The sequence below is a fragment of the Heterocephalus glaber genome, unplaced genomic scaffold, assembly GCF_053883595.1.
Source record: "Heterocephalus glaber isolate CG9 unplaced genomic scaffold, H.glaber_assembly_v1.0 deba00000546, whole genome shotgun sequence".
NCBI classification, from domain to species: Eukaryota; Metazoa; Chordata; class Mammalia; order Rodentia; family Bathyergidae; genus Heterocephalus; species Heterocephalus glaber.
The window spans coordinates 6129931-6157142 of NW_028258147.1; the positions used below are offsets into that span (position 1 = coordinate 6129931).

A 27212-nucleotide genomic window follows, 5' to 3' on the forward strand; every position below is an offset into this window, starting at 1 on the left:
ATACTTTCGAAGAGGTAAGAGAAATAGACCAAAGGAAAGAACACCTCTCTGGATAATATGTGTGATGGGCAGAAATTGTTTCTCTTTGTCCTTACAGATTACAGATTTACTGTGTGATATTTAAGATTATTTGTCCTTGGAAAGGGATGTTTGATCCAATAGTCACCCAATGGAAACACCAGAAAGTAAGAAGTGCATGTGCCATTCTGGAAGGGAGACCTTAGAAGTGAGTAGACTTGGGGTGCCCTTACCTACTCTGGACTTCACAGATGTGGGAGGTGTACTGCTGGCAGGGCGGTTGGATGGGAATTGGCACAAAGTGGAGGTTTTGGAGAAGGAAGCATCTGGAAGACCAAGACCAGTGGTAGGAACTGTGCTCTCATCCCCAAAGGACCCCGGCACAGGGCTCAGCTCCCACCAGGCCTTTTCCCTTGGATCACAAAGTCCTGTGACTCTGTACTTACTTTTAAATTCCCTGTAGCTCCTCTAACCCATAAGGAAAGTATAGATAAACCCATACAAACTTGTCCAGCAGAGTGTGGCCTACCCACAGTTGTTCCCTTGCTGATGGCCTTACGGAGGTAATGACCATGTATCCCTAAGTTCCAGATGGTCAGCAGACAGAAGAACCTGTGGCAGGACAAGGGGTAGAGGGTGGATGACTCGAAATATTAGAGAAAAGCTGACCCTGGTGGGGATAGTGAAGGGGGTGGCACAGATGCTTCTATCAAATAGGAAAGCTCACGTACACACAAATTATTTTCAGACAAGCAAGGTGGCCTTGAACCAAATAGATGTGAATAAGATTTATTGATCAGATTGTTTTAGAAAACCAACAGCAAAACACTGACAAGGTACATAAATACAGATTGGATGTTTCAAAGTAAATTCACTATATTTCCTACTTGCTTGTAGGAAACCAGGGAAGGTGGAAAAGCTGTCCTGATCATATGGCATGCACACCAGACTGCGAAAGGACTTCCACACTATTGAAGAGGACTGTGGCAAATAGCTTTAAAGTACGGCAAGCATTGTGTGTAGCCTCAGTATACCCTGCGGAAAGAGCGAAGCCTGGGCTCACCCCTCACAGACTGCATTTTAAAGGGAGGCTCCTCTTTCTTGCCTGGTTCTCCCAGCAGCTTGCCATTGTAGGTGCCATTACAGGGAGATGCCTGCGTTTCCCTGTGCAGCTCTGTGCAAGGCAGAGGCCTTAGGAGAGTCAGTGTGTTTTCTGATGCCTCCTTTATATTCCAGATGTGTAGCTAGGACAACAGCAGTCACTACCGTTTGGTGAAATTGGCTTTCTCTCTGAAAACTGCCTCTGACTCACTCTGTACACTGACTAAGCAGGGCTGGGAAAGAACTTCTCACAAGTTTTTAAAAATTAAAAACATGAAATTTACACCAAAAAGATGATATCACTTTTGAAGCACGACTTAGAACTTCTGTTTATAACACCAGACAAGGGAAGGTCACTGTCCACCAAGTCTCACAACCTTAGAAGGGAAATGCCACTGCTGGGAATGATCTGGTGGCAGCACATCAAGGCTGCAGAACTCCACAGAGCCTTCTAGGCCCTACCAACATTCCAAGAGTTCCAAGGTATTCAGGGAACCAAAATAATTTAAATTAATGTGACCAGTTTTTGGAACTTACAATCATAAGGCCATAAACCCTCATATACCCTGGAGCTCAATACCAGAAAAATGAAAGGAAAAAACAAAAAAGGAAAATGGCTGTTTGTGCTACATCAGCTTGCTGGCAGGTAGACAGTGCCACTCTAAACATCTATAAGAACACATAAGAACAAACTGGGCTTTTAGGGTATAAAGATCAACACAGTCAGTGAGGATAATCCAAGCTTTCCTATATACCAGGCTATACAACTGGAGAAGGTATCACCAAAGGAAGAAACAAAACAGCAAAGATTTGTCAGGAGCCAAAGAAATCTGTTGAAATGATGGGATCCCCGTGCCTGTCACACAAAGCTTGTTTTCCCCAAAGGTGCTAAGAGTACTCTGGCGGTTTAGGGGAGCCAGCCTAGGACTTGCCAGGAGACAGTGCTCAAGACTGACACCTAAACTCAGGACCACCACCTGTGGCTCCTCACGGCAGCCCCAATCAATGGTCATTGCACGGACCAAGCACAGCGAAGTGGGCTGCGTATATGTTTGCTGGTTGCTAGCCCCTCTATGTCACCCCCTTTTCCAACTACTCATCCCATTGAAAAAGAGGTGCTTGTGGGAAAGGGACAGGGTAGAAAAAGAAATGTAAATGCATCAACTGTTGGACAGAAAATTGGAAACACTGATTAGCCATGGATTTCAGTTATCTGTGCTTTACTCTTGCCACTCTGGGTACCCAAAGGTTAATGTCAACATACCTTTTGCTTAGAAATGTTAATATATTTATTTTCATACTTTAAAATCTAGCTATGTGATGGACATAAATGGTGTAGAGAAAATCTGTTCACTGTGTCATCAGGGCCCTGAAAAAAGAAGATTCTGCCAGTAAAAAGGATTTTTTTGGCCTCTGAAGAAGGATTAAAATCTCAATCTATTCTATATCAGTTTATAGTATGTTCAGGGTATGGAAAATACTTTATAAAATGAGGAAAGCATAATTTTCATCATTTAATAAGGTATTACATTCCCAGATAAGTTAGTGTATATATGGGAGAAATGACAGCACTAAATAGTAGGTTTTAATTCTCCACTTAGCAAACGCCTTACAAGTGGACTTCCTTGTTCCTGGGTAGGACATACACACATGACATAGTACAAAGGTAATTGGGGAAAAAAATCTCAACTTTAACAAACCCAAGGAACGGTAAGTCTCTATGAACTGGAGAAAGAAAACATGGACTTGAAAATCCAGCTTTATCAAGAGCTGGCTTAAGCCAGGTGATCACACTGAGAATTCCTGTCATAATTTTATCTAAAGTAGTGAGCTGGTTTCCCCAAGACAGATACAAGAAAAAGCTAACTGTTTTATAGTCACACCCTGTATATAATCTGTATATATCCATATGTATTTCTATATATTGCACTTCAGTTTCCAGGACTGCAGGAAGAGGGGAGCACTGCAGAGAGGCAGAGGAGCAGTAGGTGTAACCTTTCCCACACCAAGTAACAGCGTTACTTGCTTCCAAGTGCTGGCTAGAGATACACTAAAGTGCCTGGCGACCCTTCTATAAAAGTCCAGTCACCCTCATTTAACTCCTCATTCACAGCCTCATTTGGTACTGAAAATGTGCATATGAGGGGCTTTACCATATTCCCAAGCTGGCTGTACCACAACATTTTCACTAGTGTGATAAGAAGACACTTTACACCAAGGACACGTTCTTTTCTGAAAATGTCACACATATTTTCACTTTGATGTCACTTCAATGCCAGGCCTCCAACATCTACCACAAAGAAGACTGCCCTCAGAAGGCTTTCAAACAAGATGCCAGCAAGCATGGATTGGCTCAGACCCCCGTCTCCAGCTTTCTGTGCAGCACAGCCAGAGACCTGCTCATGTCCTAAGGACCACAGAAGCCTAAATGTAGAGGCTGAGCATTCAGTCTTTGGTCCTTATATATTTCAATGCAAAAATCCTTTTTCCACCCTAATTAGCATCCCTTGTTTAGTTTGGGATATAATTCCACCAAATAGCCAGAGATCAGGCTGAAGTCATGCAGCAAGGCTCTGTTTTGAACTAGTGGAGCTGCTCTGACTGACTTGCCTAGCAGTGGGTAGTGAGAGGTTAAACCACGGGATTGGGAAATGGCAAGCTATAGGGGGAGTCAACCCCTAGGGGAGCTGCTCTTTTTTCTGCATCTTCCTCACACTCCTCACCCCCCAGGAAAAGGACCCAAACTCACAGATGAGTTCTTACAAGGCTTTGCAGAATACATGCTGTATGAACTCAACCCAACACGAATGGGATAGAATAAGACCTAGAAATTAGGAGTCCAAGTCTAGAGGCCACAGTTTTCTCTTCCCCAGAACTGAACACCAGATGGTAACTTGTTAGCCATAACTCAAAGGTATTTTAAATCTATACATAAGCCAAAGAGATCCCTTCTGGGGTAAAAGAAAAAAGAATTTTAAAAGCTGAGTGAAAAAGAGGCACTTAAAGGAAAAATGTGTCCCAAATCTCCCATGTGGGTGTCCAGTCATGAAGGGACCTTGGGTGGGTCAGCACTGTGCCTTCCCATGCCCCTTTGGCACCTTGAGAACACCTGCAGATGCCCAGATGCTCATGCCGAGCACCTTGCTCAACTCCTCTAGCAGCGTGATGTCAAAGCAAGTGAAAACATAGGTGATTTTTAGAACTAACAAAACAAATAGAACTAAATTTTCACACCAAAAAAAGCAAATGATACTCAGTTTCATTCCTTCCTTGTGCTAGTTTTTAAATGATTCTTGGCTCTTCAGAAAGGATGACTTGTGGCTTTTCTCTCAAACCTTTTATCCAATTACTAGACAAGTACGGCACCGTGCACACTGAAGCAGACAGCAAAGAAGGCAACAAGCTAAGGCGTAATCATGGGCCAACTGCCTGAGAGAATGGCAGGGACATGGTCCAGAGATTAGGACAGAAGCAAGTTCTGAGAAGGAAATGGCCAATATGACAGTCAAAGCAGAAGCCAAGTTAGCAAGTCCGAGGGGCGCAGGTGCTTGCTGTCCTGCTCTCCCCTCCATGGCCTTCACACTGCATATTTAGGGTCTACAATTCCCCATGAAAGAATTCAAAGAGATATTTAAAGCCATTACTAAGCATCAGAGAATTTAAAAACTGCCCAGAAAGAACTCTGACAACCATAAGTTTTTCAATTTAAAACTTTTTTGACAACCGTTAAGTTTCTCAATTTAAGAACAACACAAAGACTCTGACATGACATGCACAAGTCTTTTGACAAGCCAACTCTATCCACTGGTGGTACTATAAGGATGAGAAAAAAAAATCACTAACCAAGAGTTGCTGAGCTACTTCACCTTCCTCCAAAGCCAAAGGATAGGTTTAGGTACTCATGCAGTAAGATGTCAACTACTGCTGCCATTAGAGCCTGCTACTCTGATACATCTTGAAACCACCAAGTTAAACACCCAGGTTTCAGGATAACCTGCAAGATTGTAAAAGTCAGTCTTGTCATTCTATCCTCCAAACTACTACTTGCAGCTGTTGCTGGATTTTAAAATTTTACCTTTGTTGATAATTTGTGGAGCACTGGCTGACATGGTCAGTATGTTCAGAATTCCTTTTTTAAAACTCCTTTATCTTCTCTTGATTCATAAAATTAGTAAGGTACTTTCAGGCTTTCCCTCAACTCTATCAAGAAAAAGGGAATATGTGAATGAGTATATGAGTGTGTACTGGGGCAGGAGGGAAAGAAGTAAAGAAAAAGTGACGTAGGAAAGTGATATGTCTATAAACTTAACCAATTTATGGAAAGGCATCTGATGTATTTTCTGAATAAGGCCTTGATCAGGGTAACCAATCCTCTTTGTAGCACATTCTACACTGCCCATAAATAAAGGAGTCTCTTAAATTAACATTTCCAGTATCAATGAACAGTCCAGAAATCCTCATTTCAAGCGCTCGATGAGTCCCTGTGTTAGTCCAAGGTGCAGAAGCTGTGTTCGGGAGAGATTTGCTAGGTTGGGGAAGGCCGCGAGCAGCTTCTCCCATGCCAATTCCAGCAGGTTAGGCACCACCAGCCAGATCTTAAACAATGACCCAGTCCGTTTGTTTTCGTGGATGTTCACCACTCCTCCATGAATGTACATGCAACCAGCCTATGAACAAATAGCAGTCAAAAGAGGACACATTCTAACAGGACAGAAATAGATATCAACGCTGAAGGCTCAGCAAGAAAAGGAAAGGAAAAAAAAAGCATAGTAGATTGAATCAAGATGACCTGAAACAAAAAGTTTCTCAGGCTGGGGATGTAGCTTAGTGGTAAAGTGCTTCCCCAGCATGCATGAGGCCCTGGGTTCAATTTCCAACTCCAGAAGAATTTGTCACTGATCCCAACATAGGCAGAGATCAAAGAGAGTTGAAATAATACAGGAAAATTTAAATAATAAGGAAAAAACTACAGTTTGTGTTTTTTTTTTACGTCAACAACTTTACTTTCTATTCACTAACATTAAACTTAGACTATATTAAGTATCCAAAGTCAAGTGCTGGGAACAAAGATGAAAATAAAGGTCTTTGCAGTGGTATCATAATTCAATAATATGGTGTCAGAGGTAAAGCTATTATATTCTCCCAGGAAACACCTTTGATAAAACTGTCAGGGCCTAAAATGCCACATGTAGTGTTTCTTTTATATTTACAGTGTTCTTCTAATTTGGATACAATGGTATTTTCCTTGCCTTTTCTCTGAGGAAGAGCAAGCTTCAATAGGAAGTTAAAAAAAAAAATTCTTAATCCAAGGTTTGCCAATATCAGCATCTTTTTTCTTGCTAGTATCTCTAAAAAGATTTGCTTATCATCTACAACTATGAAAGGAAAATATGAAAATAAAAACTTACTGGTGTAACAGCTGCACAGTGAAAATAAACTGGCTCTGGCATGGTAGCGGGGAGTTTTACCCATTGAAAAGACTGCAGATTCAACTTCCAGATATCTCCCAGGATCACTTCTCCATTATAGCCCCCACAAATAAATACATCTGCCAAGAAAAAAGAAAGCCAAGATTATACAACGGAAAAGAGCCAAAGCTACAGCATGCTTTACAGTAGTAGATCACATAGCTGGCTGACAGTTAAGTGGATTGTACCGTGAGAGAGGACTTCAGCTGTGTGTTCTTTCATGCTGCTGGCTTGTCTCTCAATAAAACTGGGACACTATGTCAGATTCTATTCGGACTAAGGATGCAAGCCTCCAAGGAAGCTCCATGTCAGGCTTCTCAAATTCAAATACCTCTAGGTTCCAGGCACAGAGAGGCAATGACAAGGGGGGCTAAGGGAAATAAACAGGAGGCCCAGGGGAAACAAGCTCTGAAAGAGGGGCTGGTTATGTAGCTCCAGGGCCAGTGATACCATGGAGGGATTTAGGGGAGTGACCAACTGCCGGATCTTCCATTTTTTCAAGAGAAGTTGAAAATCTGGGTTTGTGTGTGTGTGCGTGTGTGTGTATTAATTGTGTACTGAAACCAGGGCCACTTGACCACTGAACCACATCCCCAGTCCTTTTTATTTTCAGATAGGGTCTTGGCAAGTTACCCAGGCTGGCCTTGAGCTTGTGACCCTCCTGCCTCAGCCTCTCAAGTAGCTGGGATTATACATGTGTGCCACCATGTTCAGCAAACATTTTGATTCTTAAGAGTTGGTTACTAATACAAAAAAATTAATTCACACAGGATGGAAAACACCTATAGACCACCAGTTTTCAAACTCTTTTAAACAGTGTCCTGGAAAGAGCATTTATGTGCCCACAGAGACAACTGTCCTCCATGTGGACATTTAACCTGAGGAGAAACTCACTGCAGTGTGTAGTTCAGGGGGACAAGAAAGGTTTTTCCAGGCTTTCTTCAGCAGAAAGAAGGCATTCTGAAGCTCCATTTGACCTGCACAGCTTTGTCAGGGACACAATTTCTCAAAAGGAAAAGTGGATGTTTTTGTTTTTGTAAAATCAGTTCTAACTAGTCAACTTATAACAAAGGCTATGCGAACCTTCAGACTAAATGCCCAGAACTAAGGCTAAATTCCATCTGTATGGTTCTTGGTCTGAAAGAATCAAGTGAATAAATCTCTTAATTCAGTCTAGATTCAGTTTAAGCCAATATTTAATTAAACTATAAAATACTCTAAAAACTCTTTGGCTAGGATTGAAAAAACAAACAAACAAAAACTTGAAAGTACAGCTCCATTCTCAGAGGGGCAAAGCTGAACAATGCCACTATCTATAAATCTTATCCAAAACCAGAAGTACAATGAAAAGCCCATGTGTACTAGAGATGGCAGAATAATCCAAGTTAAATCTCAACTATGCTGCCAAAAGGATAATCTATCAAACTCATTTATATACACCTTCCTCCTAGGGAAAAAAGTGTAAGGAGATGTATCAAACTACACAATAAGCTGGTTATTCAAAGAAGAGTCACTTATCACACTTAGATAAGTAGTAATTGCTGCTGCTTTCTGAAGCCATCCAATGCCTTTGTTGTAATACGGCCAAAGAATAATCTCAGATTTCTTTTTTTTTTTTTTAAACAAAATTCACATTTTATTTAGATTGAAATAAACTATACAAAATTTTCTTCACCAAAAATAACAGCAATTATTTTCTGTATTATTTCTAGATAAACCACAAAACATTCATTTTGTAGGTTTTCAGTTTTGCTTATAAATCAAGATGAGGCAGTAGATAAGTCATGGAAAAAGACAAGAAAACAGACAAGTTAGTTGCCTGTATAGATGGCCTCTGATTCTGCCTTGACGATGAAGCAGAAGTGTTCAACATTTACCTGCTAAGAAGCTTATGAAGATGTAGGTTCCACAAAGGAATGTAAACAGCAATAACTAGATGTGGAATAACAATCGCAAGCCCTTCCATTCAAGCTTAAACTGTAACCTCTTCTTTTAAGCTCATTTAATAAAGGCAAAATCTACATTGAAATCTGGTAGGCTCATAAACTTCTCTTTAGTAATTCCCTTAACTGCCCGTTAGATTTTTAATAACATACTTAAAACTCCTACTAATCACAGGTCAATGATGGATTTTACCATAACATTTTATAAGATGCATTTTCTCCCACACCACCTCAAAATTCATTTCTTCAAAAACTGACGACTCAATACTTGAAAGCGGATCCACAATGAGTGTGTTGTCTAAAATGACTTAAAACAATTCCATAATGCCACCAGCAGAGGTCACACCAAAGAGAAGTGTGGCACTTACAATGCCATCTTCTGCCATTCTTTTTTTTTTTTTTTGGTACCAGAGATCGAACTTGGGACCTTGCACTTGGGAGGCAGGCGGTGGAACCATGGAGAAGAACAGACAGGTCTCAGGCGCACGAGGATTCAGAGGGGCCATTTAAATATGGAGATTATCAATGGCTAATATATTCAATGACAGGCCTGTGGGCTAACATATTCAGTGATTAGGGGCCTACATATCCCTTACAGCTTTTCCTTCAAACAGCAAATATAAGAAAAAGCACCCCCCAAAAAGGAAAAGAAAAAGCCCACTGTAAAAGTCTCTTAGGTATTTTCAACAGTTTCTGAATTATCTGTAGGAAGCTCTGATTTAGTTGTATATAGTTTGATATATGTGTCCACCATTAAATCCAGATCATGTTTTATATCAAAATTTATGTTAAGCAAAGCCAAGTTACTTGACCTTTGGTCTGTCAAAGTGTTCCTCAAGTATGCTTTGAAATGCTTTCGTCCATTTTCATAGCACACATTCTCAACTTTCATCACAGGAAGAATACACAGGACCTTCAGCAAGGCATACACATTAGGAAAAAACTTAATGTCAGGCAGATGGAGGACTTCATAAATGGTAGATGGAAGCTCTATGTCTTTCCCTCTGTGTTTCCATTTGATTCTCCAACAATGAAGTTCAGCTGAGAGTGTATCAGGATTGGGTAAGTCACTTCTGTACATGTCAGCATGATGTTCCTCTGATGTGTTGAATTTGAGCTGTCCCATGACTGAGGGTACCAGAGATAAGCATTTAAGAGCTTTGAGATGCTGTTCTGAGAATATACCTTTAAGTTCCTGAATAATGTGCTCTACTGTTGGGACACTCAGGGTTTCTTTATAGTAACTCTCAGGGGTTGAGAAGGTTACCTTGTTGAGCCCTATGAAATTTACCAGGGAGTTTCATTTGAATATCAAGTTTGGTTGCCAAATTCGTGGCTTCCTCAAACCAAAACTCATGATAAACTTCAATATTTTCCATCACTTCATTGAGTGAGTGTAATACAGCAGTTAAACTACTGAATGCAAAAAAAACATCAGAAGTTTGTCCTTGGAGATTTTTCCCAAAGGCCCTTGTAAAAGATAAGACATTTTTAAGAACAACAATGGTAACAATAAAATCAAAATCTGTTACTGCACTACAGAGTACAAATGCTCGGCCAGCTATACAGTTATTCCACCTAATATTTGTGTCACTATTTATACCATCTAAACATAAAACAAGTGCTTGCAGGAGGTCCACTAAAACTTCAAAAGCATCATGCCTGCCTGTCCACTCAGAATGACATATTTCCTTCAATTCTTTACCCCTTTCTTCACTGTTCTGGAAAAGAACTGAAATTACATTGTCAAGTTCTAAAAGCAGTTGTGGTGATCAATGGAAAAAAGAACAAACTTCCTCAATTGTTCCCAATGCAACTGATACCCCCACCAGAGGCACTGATTTTGCCAACCACATGTTTAAGGCACAGGAAGAGCACAATGTGTAGATAGCTTGGGCATATTTTTCTAGAAGTCTAGAAGCAACAACTTTCATTTTAGAAGAAAATCCACTGGATACAATATAAGCCTGGCCACGACAATACTCCATATTTAGTCCCCACTTCTCAGTTATTGTAGTGTGAAATTTCACAGTCAAAATTTCTGCATCAGCTTCATAAGGCAGGAAGCCCACAAACTCCTCTCTCAGGTTATGGGATTCATCAACAAACCTCACCAGGACAGGTAAGGGACGCCCCCCCCACTACGTCCACCACATCATCAGTGATGATGGAAAAGAAGTGTGAGTCTCTCACTTCCCTGAGGGTTTCTTCCCCAGTACAGCTCTCACAGATCTCTAGCATCTGTTTCTGCTGTGTTTTTGAACAGAACAATGTGTTAACGGCTGTGGTCTCAAAGCGCTTTCGCAGAACCTCTTCACCAGAATTTATCCGGCACTCCAACAAAGCCTGGAAGTTATCAGGTGTAAAGAGACCTTCCGGGATTTCGTCGGTCTCATGCCCATCCAGGGGTATGTTTTGTTTTCCCATAAGAATCAAAATTTCAAACAGAGACTGTAAGTATTCTTTGTTTTCCTTCTCTTCAAGGGTTAAAGGTAAAATGTCTTCATCCTGTTCATCCCCCTGAACTTCGGCACTGGGATTCTGAGCATTGCTATTGTTTGTTTCTTTATGCTTCTGTTCCTGTTCAGAATTTTCATCAATTTTTTTCTGTTTCAGTGTCCTGATTTCATCTTCACTCAATTCTTTTATTCGTTTTCTGTGTCTACTATGCGGATTGTTCAAATGACTGGTAAGATCAAATATTGTTGGTATTGCATTGTCTCGAAGAACGGTCCTATAAGGACTAGTTCTACAGATCACAGAGGTCTCGAAGCGTTTGGCACACAATCGATAATGTTTATTTAGCTGATCAGGTGTTTTATCTTCTAAGTCTGCTCTCCTACAATTCTCCACCCACTTCTGGCATCTGGCCGGATCCCGCAGAAACCTGAAGAAGGCCAGGTCGGACTGCGTGCTCTTCCGCGTGCAGTTGGGGTCCGCGCAGAAATTCGGCATCTTCGCCCGCCCGCTGGCCAGCCCAGTCCTCCCCTCCCCGCCTCCTCAGGGCAGCTCGCCCGCCCGCCCATCGGGGGTCTGGGCCCGGAGGGGAGCCAGGCCAGCCGGCAGCTCTGCAGGGCTGGCGCGTTGGGGGAGGGGCCTCAGATTTCTATTTGACATCAGAGAACAGAATCAACTTTGTGAAAGAATACTCTGAAATAGTTATTACAATTTTAATACAATGTCCATTGAGGTATGTATAAGCAGTCACCATTATAGTATTACTAACCACAGACATCTCTTGAGGTCAGCTGCTAAAAGATCAGGAGGTACAACACAAGCTTATTTATTACCAATTTTTGAATTCTTTTATAACTGAGGGAATACCAGACACTGAACTAGTTTACATTATGGAAACTGCCAAGAGATGCATAACTTTTAGCTTTTCCTTTAAGGTTAACCTTCAAGACTTCCCCCAAAGTTATACATCTCTTCTGAGGCACTATTATTAGAAAATAAATGATTCTCAGCAGATACAATTACAGAAATGGAATCAAAATGTCTTTTAGAATCCTTACCATTTTTTATTTGAACACAACTGTGACATCTTCGGGCCGCAGGAAAACCTGCCAAACACATAAACACGGAAATTCCATTATTTACAGAAAGATGATTAATGACATTGATATGACACAGTGAATGATATATTACAAGTAACTCAAAATAATCCTTTTGTTGCATTAAGCAAAACTTGACTAATCCTGCCAATCCTTCCTTATTTTAAAAGCCATTACAAATCATCTCATCACAGCAGTACAATGCTAAGGTACCAGGAAAACAAAATGTAGTGGGGGGCACAGGCCCTACCAGTGACTTTCCCAAGCCCTTTTTATCTACAAAAACCTAGAGAGAGCTTAATTTAACTCTTCTCTCATCTCACCCATATTTCCCCACTTCTGCCACAGAATTCAACAATCCCTATTAAAATTCTCTTTGCTCAGAAGAATTCTCTTTGTTAAAGAATAATAACTGGAATAAAGAATACAAGTAATTTCTAATACAAGTTCAACAGATACTTTATTTGCCGTGTAATTCACCAGTTCAACAGATACTTTATTTGCTATATAATTAAAGAAAAATATTTTTTGCTTCCCCATTTGCTAAAGACAAATGAATCAATACTTTTAATTTACCTATTTTTTCATGGGGTTTTGTTGCAATTTCCTCCCAGGCATTTGTTTCAAGGTTGTATGCATGGATCTTGAAGGAAAAAACAACATACATACAGATAAATAAACTATCATTTTAGTTAGCCTGAAAATGAATTTTTAAAAATAGACTAATTTTAGGAGCAGTTTTAGAAAAACTGAGCAGAAGGCAGAGATTTCCCATATAGAAAACTTGACTTTGGCCGGGGATTTAGCTCAGTGTTTCTGCCACTTGCCTTGCAAACGCAAGGTGCAGAGTTCGATCCCTGGTACCAAAAAAAAAAAAAAGAAAAGAAACTTGACTTTTAACGGGAACTTTGCAAATATATATTCTTGGTGGAAAAACCCTTCTGCTTATCCTTTGCTTTCCTCTGATCTTCTTAATTCTAATGTAAAGCAAACATTAGATGAGAGGTTGAAAATTAACAGCATATATGATAGCAATTTTAAAAATTCATCAAAAAATGAAGAAAAGGTTGCAATGAGAAGTACATGTGATTCTTGGTTTTCTTCTGTGTGCTGCTTTACAGTGAATGTGTATCATTTTTATAACAGGAAAAGCAAGCATTGATAAGGAAATGCTGGAATGCAGTTTTGATAAAACTTGAAAAGACCATTAAGGTTCCAAGGCAGGAGCCTTGCAGGAGAGCCTTGAAGCTCCTAGATTAGGAGCTCTGCAGCCTAATCTAGATTTCCCCTGGGATGTGTAACCATGACATTTTGGAAATGCCACAGGGACAAATGAATAAAAGCCCTTCAGAGCTCAGCTTTCTAAAGTTAGTGACATGCAGTACTAAACATGCCTATTCTTTTTTAGATACACAACACTGACAATGAGATGAATGTGACATTCCAGGAACTGTGGTTCCAATTTTAGTCTGTTGCTCCATTCAAGCTACTACACCTTCCTCACTTTCTTCACCCAGCATCAGGACATAATTTTCATGCAGTATTTTCAGTGTGTGATAAATGCAGCTGTTAACTGGAATCCCTATCAGAGGTGCAGAGTTCAAATTTATATTACAAAGAGCAACTACACAAAACAGTTATTGATGAGGAGCTGCTCAAAAATTAAAATACCTGGGCCAGGGATTTAGCTCAGTGGTTTCACTGCCTGCTGTGCAAGTGCAAGGACCCGAGTTTGATCCCTGGTACCAAAAAAAAAAAATTTAAAATACTTAAAACAACAGATTTATCTTGCTTAGTATGAGATACACCTCTGCCTATCCTCACTCTTCCTTTCTTCTTCTTCTTTTTTTTTTTTTTTTAAATATACCTTGTTTAAGGAATAAGCTGTCCAGGAAGTACCACCTCCCAAGATATAAATCCTCTGCCCATCGTGAGCGATTTCATGTCTGTATCTGAAAATGTTCAATAAAATAATGTTGACAATTAAGTGAAAAATGATCTACCTAAGGCTTAGCTGTAATATTTTATATCATTCTTTATAATAATAAATTATTAGAAATAACCTGTTTAGCAATGGTAAATTACTTAAATGTATTATAGAATATACATAAAATGGATTAGTACACAATCAATAAGAATACAGGCATAGAGGATGGTTAATATAATGAGAACTTCTTTTTATGTCATTAACCAAAAGTTCAGTTTCACACAAAACAGGCTATAATGTCATTAAAAACTTATAGATATACAAATATGCACAGAAAATGACCATAAGGATATAATCTAAATGTTAACCCTGGTTATCTTTCAGAGTTTATATTTTTTAAAAGTTTTCTTCATTTTGCTTATTTGTGTTTTCTAGATTTTTAATACTCTTTTTTTTTTTTTTTGGTACCAGGGATCAAACTCGGGTCCTTGTGCTTGCAAGGCAGGTGGTGGAACCACTGAGCTAAATCCCTGGCCCTGATTTTTAATAATCTTTTTGCAATACCTTTGTGTAAGGGAGAAATTATTATAGAGTTATAGAAAGTGATATAGCTATAGTTAATCAGAGACCTTAAACTATGAGTTTTCAAATAAAAATACTTATTTGGCAGGCAATTATGCCACATAGAACTGTGACTATAATATGAAACACCTATCAGAACTCCTATCCAGGCAGTCTAGCTAGAAGCTGAAACAATTTATAATATATCCATAAAATGACTTAAAGAATGCAACCATGAGAAAATGCTTTTAAAAATTTAATCTATTTCCTTTTTTCCCTGAAGGCCCCAGTGCTGATAACACAAATTACATCAAAATCATCCTAGTAACAGCCCACGGCCCAGGTCTTCTCATAGCAGTTCTGCAATTATCAGCGCACTAACACACTACAATACAGATATATTGTATAGGCGCTTCCTTAGTACTTACTGCCATTTGTTGAAAGTCACACTAGATTAGACTAAACAGTGAATACAAAATTATTTACTGTCTTTGCTTTTAAACTGGAGAGGAAATAATTTAACGTTTCTTGGTGAATTTAAGACTAAGAAGAGGCAACTACTATTAGGAAAGGAAAATGAAAGATCTAAGTCAGGTATGGTGGTATATATTTGTAATCTCAGCTCTGGGAGGCTGAGGCAGGAGGATTGAAAGCTTGAGCCCAGGCTGCATAACTGAATGATTAAGTGAGAGCATGTCTCAAACTAAACAGTTTTTAAAAAGGTCTTGGGATGTAGCTCAGTGTGAAGGCCTTGGGTTCAAACCCTAGTAGCCAAAAAAAATGACCTGACCTAAGTGAGTCCTTTACAAACAAACAGGACATGGTTGGGGATTTAGCTCAGTGGTTCTGCCACCTGCCTCCCAAGTGCAAGGACCCAAGTTCTATCCCCGGTACCCAAAAAACAAAAAAAAACACAAAAAAAACCCAAACAGGACAAACCAAACAGGCTGTTTTCAGCAGACAATAGTAGTTTCTCAATAAATAGGTCAAATGGACTCAAAACGAAGTATACAACCTCTCTGGCACGAAGTTCAATAACTGTCCACACACCTATGCAGGCTGTCCTTGGATTCAATCATAAACATTTTACCCCACTGCCCCCAGTGCCAAGGAACAGAGCCACCCCCCAGTGATAAGGAAGTGAACCTTCTGGGCTGCCATACCACTTCCCCCAGTGCCAAGGAGGAGCCTTCCAGGCCACTGTACCACCCCCCCCCCAGCGCTGAGGAGCAGAGCTGCCCTCACCACCCAGGAGGTAAGCCATGTGGGTACCAGCAGCACACCCCCACCGCCCGCCAGTGAATTGAGAAGACACGTAAACAACTCTCAAAACCAGACCTCCAAATCATATAAAGCAACCCAAAAGGGAAACGAGATGGAACAATCTGATACTCAACCACCTGGACTCCCTGAACTGGCAACAAAAGAGGATCTGGAAAAAATGAAATCAGAAATAATTTCTCAGATAACAGCAGAGATCGTGCCAATGGTGCAAGACATGATTAATAAATATAGAGAGGACACAGATTAAAAAAAAATAGAGGAGCTGAGGAACATGATGGAATCCCAACATAAGAAACAAATGGAATCCATAAAACAGATTTCCAGGAGATTAAAAATTCCATTAGGAAGGGCGGAGGGGGTGAAGGGAGGGCAGGGGAAGGGGAAAAAAAATAAGAACCAAGATACTCCTGTAATGGTACAAGATCCCAATGATGTATGTAACTGTATTTTATACCTAAAATATGCCAATAAACTTAATGGGGAAAAATTAATTAATTAATTAATTTTAAAAAATAAAAAATAAAAACTCCATTAAAAGTTTACACAGCAGAATGGCCCAATGTGAAGACAGTTTCAGATATAGAAGATAAGATTGCAATTAGTGACCAAGAAAAGAAAAATTTCTTTAAAATAGTAAGGGAGCATGAGAGATCAATCCAGCAGCTGCTAGATGATGCAAAGAAGAATAACATAAGACTGGTTGGAGTCAATGAAGAAACAGGAGAGTGAAGACGAGATAAAAAAACTGTTCACAGAAGTGATGGCAGAAAACTTCCCAAGCAGGGGAAAAGAACTTGATATACAGATAAGTGAGGCATATAGGACTCCAACTAGCCTTGATCAAAAAAAAAATCTACACATAAGTATGTAATAGTTAAGATTCCAGAAACCCAACAGAAAAACAAAATTCTACAAGGAGTTAGAGAAAAGGAACAAATCACGTACAAAGGAAAACCCATCAGAATCACAGCAGACTTCTCAACACAAACCCTCAAGACAAGAAGAGCTTGGAGTGACATATTTCAAGCCCTAAAGGAAAAGAGCCTCCAACCCAAAACGATGTACCCTGCAAAACTATCTTTCAAAATTGATGGGAGAAATAAAATACTTTCACGACAAAAAGAGCACCTTAGGAACTTCATGAATACCAAACCAGCACTCCAAAAAATTTAGACAGTATCCTAGGAAAAAGATAATGAGGATCACAACCCCAGAAAGCCCAGCAGAATGAATCCATCGGGCGCAACAAGAAGTTAAACACAAAGGGGGAGAATCCAATAAAAAGAAAAAGTCGTAACAATGATAAGTCAATATGTTTCAGTTATAACCATCAATGTTAATGGTCTCAATTCACCAATTGAAAGAAATAGACTGGCAGAATGGGTCAAGAAGCAAGATCCAACAATATGCTACATACCCGAGTTCAATCCCCGGTACCAAACAAACACACAAACAAACAAAAACAATATGCTACATACAAGAAACACTTAATTCAAAAAGAAACTCATAGACTGAAAGTTAAAGGGTGGAAAACAATACTCCATGTGACAGGAACCCGAAAAAAAGCAGGAGTAGCTATCCTCTTTGCAGATCAAGTGGATTTCAAACCAACACTGATTAAGAGACACAAAGAAGGACACTACATCCTTGTAAGGGAACAATCCAAGAGGAACAGATGACAATCATAAATATCTATGCACCAAACACTAGTGTGCCCAACTATATAAAACAAATACTAATGGATGTGAAAAATCATATATGCACTAATACAATAGTAGTGGGGGACCTCAATACCCCACTATCACAAATAGATAGATCAACTAGACAAAAAATAAGCAACAAAATACTAGAACTCAATCAAACTCTTGAACAAATGAACTTAACAGGTGTTTACAGAATGCTCCACCCCTCAAAATCAGAATACACATTCTTTTCAGCTGCACACAGGTCGTTCTTAAAAATAGACCACATACTCGCTCACAGAACATGTTTAAGTAAGTGCAAAGGAACTGAAGTTATCCCCTGTATATTATCAGACCATAGTGCGATGAAATTGGAGATCAATAGCAAAAGAAACCACAAGAATTTCAGAAACACACAGAAATTGAACAACACACCTCTGAATAACCAATGGGTCACAGAGGAAATTAAAGAAGTAATCAGACAGTTCCTACAATTAAATGACAATGACAATACAACATATCGGAATCTATGGGACACAATGAAAGCAGTCTTATGAGGGAAATTAATAACAGTGAATACTCATATTAGGAAAACAGAGCGAGCCCAATTAAACAACCTGATGCTGAACCTCAATGTTCTAGAAAAAGAAGAGCAGGACAAACCCAAACCTCATACAAGGGAGGAAATTATAAAGAGCAGAGCAGAAATCAATGCAGTGGAGACTAAGAGAATGATACAAAAACTCGATGAAGCTAAGAGTTGGTTCTTTGAAAGAATAAACAAAACTGACAAACCCTTAGCCAACTTTATCAGAAAAAGGAAAGAAAAGGCCCAAATCCATGGAATTAGGAATGAAAAGGATGAAATTACAATGGACCTAGCAGAAATCCAGAGGATTATCAATACCTACTTCCAGAACCTGTCTGCCAATAAGATGGAAAACACAGAAGAAATGGACAGATTCCAAGATACATATGAATTACCAAAGTTGAACGAAAAAGACCTAAAAATTCTAAACAACCCAATATCAATTAATGAAATTCAAAATGTAATTAAAAACTTACCAACTGGGCCGGGAATTTAGCTCAGTGGTTTCACTGCCTGCTGCACAAGCGCAAGGACCTGAGTTCGATCCCCGGTACCAAAAAACCCCCCAAAAACAAAAAACTTACCAACTAAGAAAAGCCAGGGTCCTGATGGCTTCATTGCTGAATTCTACAAGACATTTAGAGAGGAACTACTGCCACTACTATTTAAACTCTTCAATGAAATTGAAAGGGAAGCAATACTCCCAAATCCATTCCTGGAAACAAGCATCACCTTGATCCCCAAAGCAGAGAAAGGGCCAACCAAAAAAGAGAACTATAGGCCAATCTCACTAATGAACATAGATGCAAAAGTCCTTAATAAGATACTGACAGATAGAATGCAGAAGTTCATCAAGAAGATCATACACCCTGACCAAGTGGGATTCATCCCAGGGATGCAGGGATGGTTCAACATACACAAATCAATCAATGTAATACACTATATCAATAGAGCCAAGGACAAAAACCATATGATCATCTCAATACATGCAGAGAAAGCATTTCACAAAATCCAACACACATTTATGATAAAAAACCTACAAAAAATGGGGCCAGGCATTTAGCTCAGTGGTTCTGCTGCCTGCCTTACAAGCACAAGGTCCTGAGTTTGATCCCCAGTACCAAAAAAAAAAAAAACCCTAACAAAAATTGGAATAGACGGTCTCTACCTCAATCTCATGAAAGCCATCTATGAAAAACCAACAGCCAGTATCATACTAAACGGTCAAAAACTGAAATCCTTCACACAAAAATCAGGAACAAGACAAGGATGTCCACTATCACCACTCCTGTTCAATATAGTTTTGCAAACATTAGCCACAGCAATTAGATGAGAAAGAAATAAAAGGAATAAAGATAGGAAATGAAGAAGTCAAATTGTCATTATTTGCAGATGACATGATACTCTATATAGAAGACCCCAAGAACTCCACCAAAAGTCTTCTAGACTTAATAACCAAATTCAGTAAAGTAGCTGGATACAAGGTTAACAAACAAAAATCAATAGCTTTCCTCTACATGAACAACAGACTCACTGAGAGAGAAATAGGGCAAACAATTCCTTTCACAATAGCATCCAAAAAACTGAAATACCTTGGAATCAACCTAAAACAAAAGAAACCAAAGACCTCTTCTCTGAAAAGACTACAGCACTCTGAAAAGAGATTGAAGATGATATCAGAAAATGGAAAGGCATCCCTTGCTCCTGGGTAGGAAGAATCAACATCATGAAAATGGCCATACTTCCAAAACTGCCATATAGATTCAATGCAATCCGAACTGAAATTCCAGCAGCATACTTCATGGACCTTGAGAAAAAAATCCAAAAATTCAGTTGGAAGAAGAGACCTAGAATAGCAAAAGCAATTCTAGGCAACAGAGACATGGCAGGGGGTATCACAACCCCCAATTTGAAACTATACTACAAAGCTAATGTGACAAAAACAGCATGGTACTGGCAAAGAAACAGACATGAAGACCAGTGGAACAATTAGAAGATGCAGAAACAACTCTAGACACACTCAGCTACCTCATCTTCGACAAAGGAGCCAAACACCCTCACTGGAGGAAAGACAGCCTCTTTAATAAATGGTGCTGGAAAAATTGGGTTTCAACTTGCCAAAGATTAAAATTACACCTATATCTCTCACCGTGCACTAAACTAAAATCGAAATGGATTAAAGATCTCAATATTAAAACAGAGGGCCGGTGATTTAGCTCAGTGGTTTCGCCACCTGCTGCACAAGCGCAAGGACCCGAGTTCAATCCCTGGTACCAAAAAAACCCGAAAAAACAAAAACACTGAACCGGCTGGTACAGAGGTTGGGTAGAACTCTTGAAGACACTGGTGTAGGAAAAGATTTTATGAACAAAACCTCAGTTGCCCGTGAACTAGCACAAACAATCAACAAGTGGGATCTCTTCTTATTAAAAAGCTTCTACTCGGCAAGAGAAACAACCAACAGTGTGAAGAGACAACCTACAAGGTTGAAAAAAATTTTCACCTGCTGTTCCTCAGACAAAGGTCTACTATCTAGAATCCATAAAGAACTTTTAAAAAATCAGACCTCCCAAATTTAAAGACCCAATCCAAAAATGGGCATCTGAAATGAACAGACATTTCTCAGACAAAGAAGTAGAAATAGCAAATAAACAGATGAAAAAAATGTTCAACATCACTGGTCATTCAAGAGATGCAGATGAAAACAACACTGAGATTCTACCTCACCCCAGAAAGAATGGCTGCTATCATGAAATCAACCAATAACAAATGCTGGCGGGGCTGTGGAGAAAGAGGAACCCTACTCCACTGCTGGTGGGAGTGTAGACTGGTGCAACCACTGTGGAAATAAGTATGGAGATACCTCAAAGAACTAGGACTGGAAGTCTCACTTGACCCAGCTATTCCCCTGCTGCATATCTTCCCTAAAGAATTAAACGAGTCATACCACAGTGATATATGTGCACCCATGTTCATAGCAGCACAATTTGTAATAGCTAAAACTTGGAAGCAGCCCAATTACCCATCATCTGGAGACTGGATAAAGAAAATGGTTTTTTTTATAAAATGGAGTACTACTTAGCCATAAAAAGTGAGAAATTAGAGACATTTATAGCTAAATGGATGCACATTGAGGCAATACTCTTAGGGGAAATAAACAGGACACATATGCGTAAATACTGAATAGTTTCTCTAGTGTGAGAAACTGAAAGTGTAAATAAGGACTAAAAGGTACAATAGATAATGTGAAATAGGAAGAAAAAGTGCAAAGGGGAAGGGGAAGTGGGAGGGGTAGGGGAAAGGAAAGAAGGGAATGGAATTAATATGAGAAAATAGAAAAATGGAAAGAAAGTCTTTGTAAATAGGGAGGGATGGAGGGGTTGAAGGGAGGGTAGGGGAATGGGGAAAAAATAAGAGCCAAGAGAGATTATGTAAAAGTGCAAATTTCCAATGATGAATGGCATTATACTGTATATCTAAAATGTAGCAATAAAATTAATTTTTAAAAAAATTTCACCCCAGATTCCTTAGCCCCTTCAATACCTATATAAGCCTAATTCCTTTCCCAGTTAGCTGCTAATATCTCTCTCCTAGTGTTAGCCCATCCACCCACAGATGAAATCTTTTCTGCTTTAGCTTTTTCTGATTTTAGTCCCTGTTCACTGGAATAAACTTTTCTTTCAAAAGCCTATTTTTTGACAAGTGGATTCATGTGTACCATATATAACAGAAAGGTCTAGGACTCCTATAGAAGGCAACTAGAGAGAATCACATGCTATGATTTAGATCAATCCTTTTCAAAAGCCCCACCTCTAAACACATGAGTTTTTGAAAGTGATTGAATCATTAGGGTTCTAACTTGATAAGTAGATTAATACACTGATGGAATTTATAACTTGATGGCACTAATGGAAGATGATGAAGATTTAGGAGGGGCCTAACCAAAGCGAGTGCAGCATGGGGGCATGACCCTGGAGAATATAGCTTTTTCCCAACCTCTTCCTCTCTGCACCTTCCCTGTCCCTGTCTCTCCCTGTCTCTCCTTCTCTCTCTCTCTCTCTCTCTCTCTCTCTCTCTCTCTCTCTCTCTCTCTCTCTCTCTTCCTGCCTGGCTGTCACAAGGTGAGTAGCTTTCCTCCCCAACATCCTTTTGCCATGATGTTCTGCCTCACTAAAGACCTAAAGCAACTGAGGCAACCAACCATGAAACCAGCCATCTCTAAAACCAGAAGCTAAAATAAAACTTTATTCCTTTAAGCTGTTTATATCAGATATTTTGTCCTAGCAATGAAAAGCTGAAACACCACATGATGCTGGAGTGTTTAACAGAGCACTTAAAAGAAATTACCTTTCTTTCTACCCACCTACCAATCCATCTTTCCATTCATCTTTCCTTCTATCCAATCAACATTCACTGATCACCAGTATGAACTTTAATTGTAATTGCTACCACTTGTTTCTTCTTCAAAAAGTATAAGAGAAAACAACATGAAAAAATTCCATAGTTTAGGGGAAAACACCATTTTTTCACCAGAAAACCTTTCTTTACTATTAACCAGAATCTAACTGTCTGTTCACTATTTTAACTGGGGCCAAAGGGTTTTCTTCATATTGCCAATATTCTGAAAGTAGTCAAATCTCAACAAGACAGACAGACTACACTTTCACGTTAGGGGCTCACCTTTCCTCTGGCAGGTCACAGGACAGGTTGTTGGGTTTCAGCTGTGTCCACTCTCTGGTATTGAGATCTAACTTGTGCAAGTCTGTGCTGTAAATGTAGCCAGTGGTTCCTCCAAAGACATAAAGGGACCCATTGATGATGGCCATGGCCTGGGTAACAAGGGCAAGCAAACAAGAATGACTCATTAACACTTGATTAAACATGTAAATTAGGTTTCATGAAATTCTCTTATACTTTTTAACCTCTTAAAATATCAAATTCTAAAGTTGAGTGTGAGGGTACACATCTGCAGTCCCAGCTACTCAGGAGGCTGAGATGGGAGGATCACCTGAGTCCAAGCAATATAGTAAGGTACTAACTAAAATAAAATAAATAAAATACCAGACACCTAGAAGACTAAAGACTTTAGAGAACCTAGAGTAATCTTGTGAAAGGTACACCTTTATAAATTCTACCTACATGTAAGGGGTTAGATGATTCTTAGAGGTCCTAGCCAAGAACAGAGCTCATGGACATTAGCATGTCCATTGAAAGCTGCTCTTTTCCCTAAGCAGTCTAAAGAAAAATGCTCTCAAGTAGCAGCAACAAATATGAAAATAAACCACCAGAATCCTATAAGTAGGAACTCAAGTTGGTGGTCCAGGATCTTGACATTTTCTGACTATTCTTCAATGTGAGTTCAGCTACTTGTTAGGGTTACTTCTTAGAGTTAAAGTGCCTCATGTGGTAGGATACAGAGTGGTATACTATGTCCCCTTTCAAAGTGAAAGCTCAGAAACTTTATCGGTGCAGGGCCAGCTAGTTGAGAAAGAAACCAAACCAAAACATGGTTAAGTTTGGCCCTTTACTGTCAAAGAATCTCTGATGTATGGTAGATACTGTCATATCTTTCTGGATATAATTGTGCAAACCTAAGTACTGGAACTTAAAGTAATCTCTACATAATCTCTACATAATGTATTTTTGGGGTCTTTTTTGGTACCGGGGATTGAACTCCTGACCTTGCGCTTGCAAGGCAGGCACCGGAACCACTGAGCTAAATCCCTGGCCCTTCTACATAATGTTTTAGTTCATGTAAATGTCCCTTAACCAAGTATAGGGATCATCTAGTCTACTATTTAGGAAAGAAAACTTTTCATAGACCTCTATCATTCTAATAATGACAGAACCCAGATTATACTAGAAAGAGCCCCATCATTCACTTGGGGGTGTGTGGTGTGCAGGTAAGAGTCTAATATTTAAAGAAACTTCCAAATGGGTCTGGATCATGACCCTACAGTAGATTAGAAACAAGAGTTGGGGGGTTGGGGTGGCAAGAGCCACAAATTATAATTTTACATCAGAATTGAAAAATCAAAAACCAACCACACTAAATTCATTCTTTGTTTTTAAAAAATTGGTAGCAATATAAATATTCTGACATTGCCTCCAGATTAGAAAAATGTGAACAAATACATCCACATAACTGGCCATAAATTGGTACCTGTCCATATATACGACTGGGTTTCTTCCCCCGACAGCTGAGTAAAGCCCATCTCTTATACTTCACATTACAGACATGAACGTCATTGCCGTTGCTCTCACCAAATGGAATGCCTGTACCTCCAAACACTAACAGGTTGTTTCCATGCAGCACAACTGTGGAGAAGAAGCACATATTCCATTTATGTACCGTACTATCTGTACTATATTCCTGCACAAACCCAGAATAGCTGAAAAATCTCAAAAATGTCTACTTTAGTGATGCCAAACACTGGCATCAAATTACTATGAAGTTCTACAGAAAGAGGTGTATCATTTACACTGTGTAGACCAGTGGTGAGAAAACTATGGCACATATGTTTTTTTCCTTTTAAGACAAAAGATGTTAATGCATGAGTTGTTTTTTCTAAATGAAAACCTCAGTATTCAAGTTTAATTGCAGTGTTGGCATTTTTCAATAAATAAGTGGGTTTTGGGTTGCAGCACAGGCATTCACCTCTAAAAGGTTCACCATCACTGGCATAGACTGAATGATACAGTTCATTGTGAGTATATGACAGAGTCAGTATATTTGCAGAATACATTAAATAGAGTGTACAGTAATGCTGAGATAACTAGGGTAGACCACTACTGCTCAAGACAGTTTAAGTCTCCACAATGCAGAGGAAAATGAAGCATCATCTCTGTCTTGGCAAAGACCCTGTGGGTCTCAGGATGAAGGAATAAAAGAATAATTCTGAATTTGTTAGGGGGATGATCTCTACACTTTAAATTGATTTCTGACATTTTAATCCTTTACTACATAAAAAGAAACATACCAATATCGAGAAGGTAAATTTGGTCCTCTTCCTCTATCTCGTCTATTCCTGCCACAGCACACACACACTCCCTCATGCATACTTTCTCTCTCAAAATAGTGCCGCTCTAATTTTCAGTGCCGTTTTTTTTCAAGCAATTCTCAAATTGATACAATGTAGTTGTCAATAGTCTGGGCTCCAGAGCCAGCAAGAGTTGGGTTTAAATCCCACTGTGGCTTCAAGAAAGCTATTTAGCCTGCCTGACTTATCTTTACAACAACTCTAATGAGAAAGAAATTATTATCTTTGCTGTTTTTATAGATGAGGAAACAGTTTAACAGTGGTTTAAATAACTTGCTGAGGCATCCTAAAGGAGCCCTGCCAAAGTAGTATTCACTTCTAAGCACCAGCTCCAGGGCCTGCACCCTAAGCTGTTACCCTCAGGGCTTCTCTAAAGCCTGTTTCTTCAATCATACAATGCCAATTACTACAGTACCTGCACTGCAGGAATGTTATACAGATAAAATAGATAATATGTGTGAAGCACTCTACTCAAGAACTATCATCATTGCTATAACCTCATTTATTGATGGACTGCACTTTGCCTAGCATATATATGATACTTTATCCTAAACACTCTGAGATATTATTAATCCCATTTACAGGTTGGAAATAAATCTTAAACTTACTTGGCAAGCAAACGGTATACTTCTGGATTCAAACTCAGGACCTAAGTGATTCTGAATCATCATGCTATTTTGTACATTTTACTGCTGTAAAATGCCTATTAATAGGGTTTAGTCATATTACAGTATTATAAATTATAAACAAGGAACATGTGACATTGAACCTGGCCTCTCAGATGTTTCCAGAAGTCAAAAGTTCAGAACTGCTAGCACTCACGTGACATGGATGCCAATTCCCGGGGCATGTAGCCATCTGTGCCCATCTGGTGCCATACTCCTGTTGCAAAATGATACCTCCACAGCTCCCTGAAGAGAGGATAGTCTTCATTATCTGGCCCTCCTGATTCATCGTAGTCTGGGTTATACCCTCCAAACACATACAGGTTGGTATTATCTGCCACACAGCGATGTCCACTGCGTGCTGGTGGAGGTCTGTGGCCTAGGAGAGAAGACAACAGTTTTCCACAAGTGGCCAACCAGATAAAAAGCACAAACATTTGAGTTTCAAAAGGGAATCAGGGAATATTTATAATGGATGTATTTTTTATTTGCATAGGTTATTTTATATATGCACATATACTACTTAAGATTTTAAGGAGCTAATCTCCACTTTTATTTCATATGACTTTTAAATTTTGATAACTGCAAAAAGATTTCTCCCAAGGGAAGTAACAGCAAAATATATCCAAGAAAATGGCTGACAACTTGGAATTTTCAAGAAAAGAAAGAGAAGAGGTTTAGAAATCCAAAAGCTAACAGGACGAATTTTCTTATTTCCTTCAAGAAGAAAAAACACAAGAAAACTGAACTATGAAGATTAGAAAACTATATAAATATGATAAAAAATATGAATGAGTCATGTATAAATAAAAATATACACACATAAAATCTATGGCTTTCTCACAATATATAATTATACACTTTAAAAGAAAGCTGGCTCTTAAGAGGTCATAGCAAAATTTAAAATTTAAATACCATTCCAGACATTTAACAAAAAATATATTTATCTCAAAGAACATCTTTCAGTCTATTAAAAACATTACTAAGAAAAGCTATTTCTATCATTTATAACTGAAATTTCTGATGTTTACATCAACTATTTTACTAAAAATTACTTCAAGATTATTTTAGAGGTTAAAAACCCCAAAACTTTATATTATTTATTATCCTTATAATCTTTTATACCAGTCTACAAATAACCCTTGCATGGCTACAGAACCAAAGATGCTTAAATATGCTGTATATGGGATGGAATAAGATGTTATTGTTTGTTAGCCAAAAGATCAATCTACTTTCATTATGTAATAGATACTAGTATAATGTTAATTAATATTTAGGATAAGACTACATACCTAATAAACATCTATTATACCAATAAAAATTTATCACCAATATAACATGCTTTATACACTTTTTCAAATTAAAATCCCACTTTCTACG

General features: G+C 38.9%; 1 protein-coding gene and 1 pseudogene across 3 annotated transcripts in view; both read right to left on the bottom strand.

Annotated features, from left to right (window-relative positions):
* Window positions 1-776: 776 nt before the first annotated feature.
* Klhdc10 (kelch domain containing 10) overlaps window positions 777-27212 on the bottom strand; it is a 69601-nt gene continuing 43165 nt past the window's right edge. For both annotated transcript variants that reach the window (XM_004856336.4, XM_004856337.4), the window contains 8 exons: window positions 25990-26211; window positions 24291-24445; window positions 22808-22956; window positions 13952-14036; window positions 12661-12727; window positions 12046-12093; window positions 6528-6667; window positions 777-5786 (listed from right to left, as the gene is read on the bottom strand). In XM_004856336.4, the coding sequence (XP_004856393.1) occupies window positions 5577-5786; window positions 6528-6667; window positions 12046-12093; window positions 12661-12727; window positions 13952-14036; window positions 22808-22956; window positions 24291-24445; window positions 25990-26211 (1076 nt within the window). In that variant the 3' untranslated portion in view covers window positions 777-5576. The remainder of the gene's footprint in view (window positions 5787-6527; window positions 6668-12045; window positions 12094-12660; window positions 12728-13951; window positions 14037-22807; window positions 22957-24290; window positions 24446-25989; window positions 26212-27212) is intronic.
* LOC147829606 (52 kDa repressor of the inhibitor of the protein kinase pseudogene) lies at window positions 9023-12010 on the bottom strand (annotated as a pseudogene). The gene has a single exon (XR_015448689.1). The product of XR_015448689.1 is annotated as a 52 kDa repressor of the inhibitor of the protein kinase pseudogene (transcript).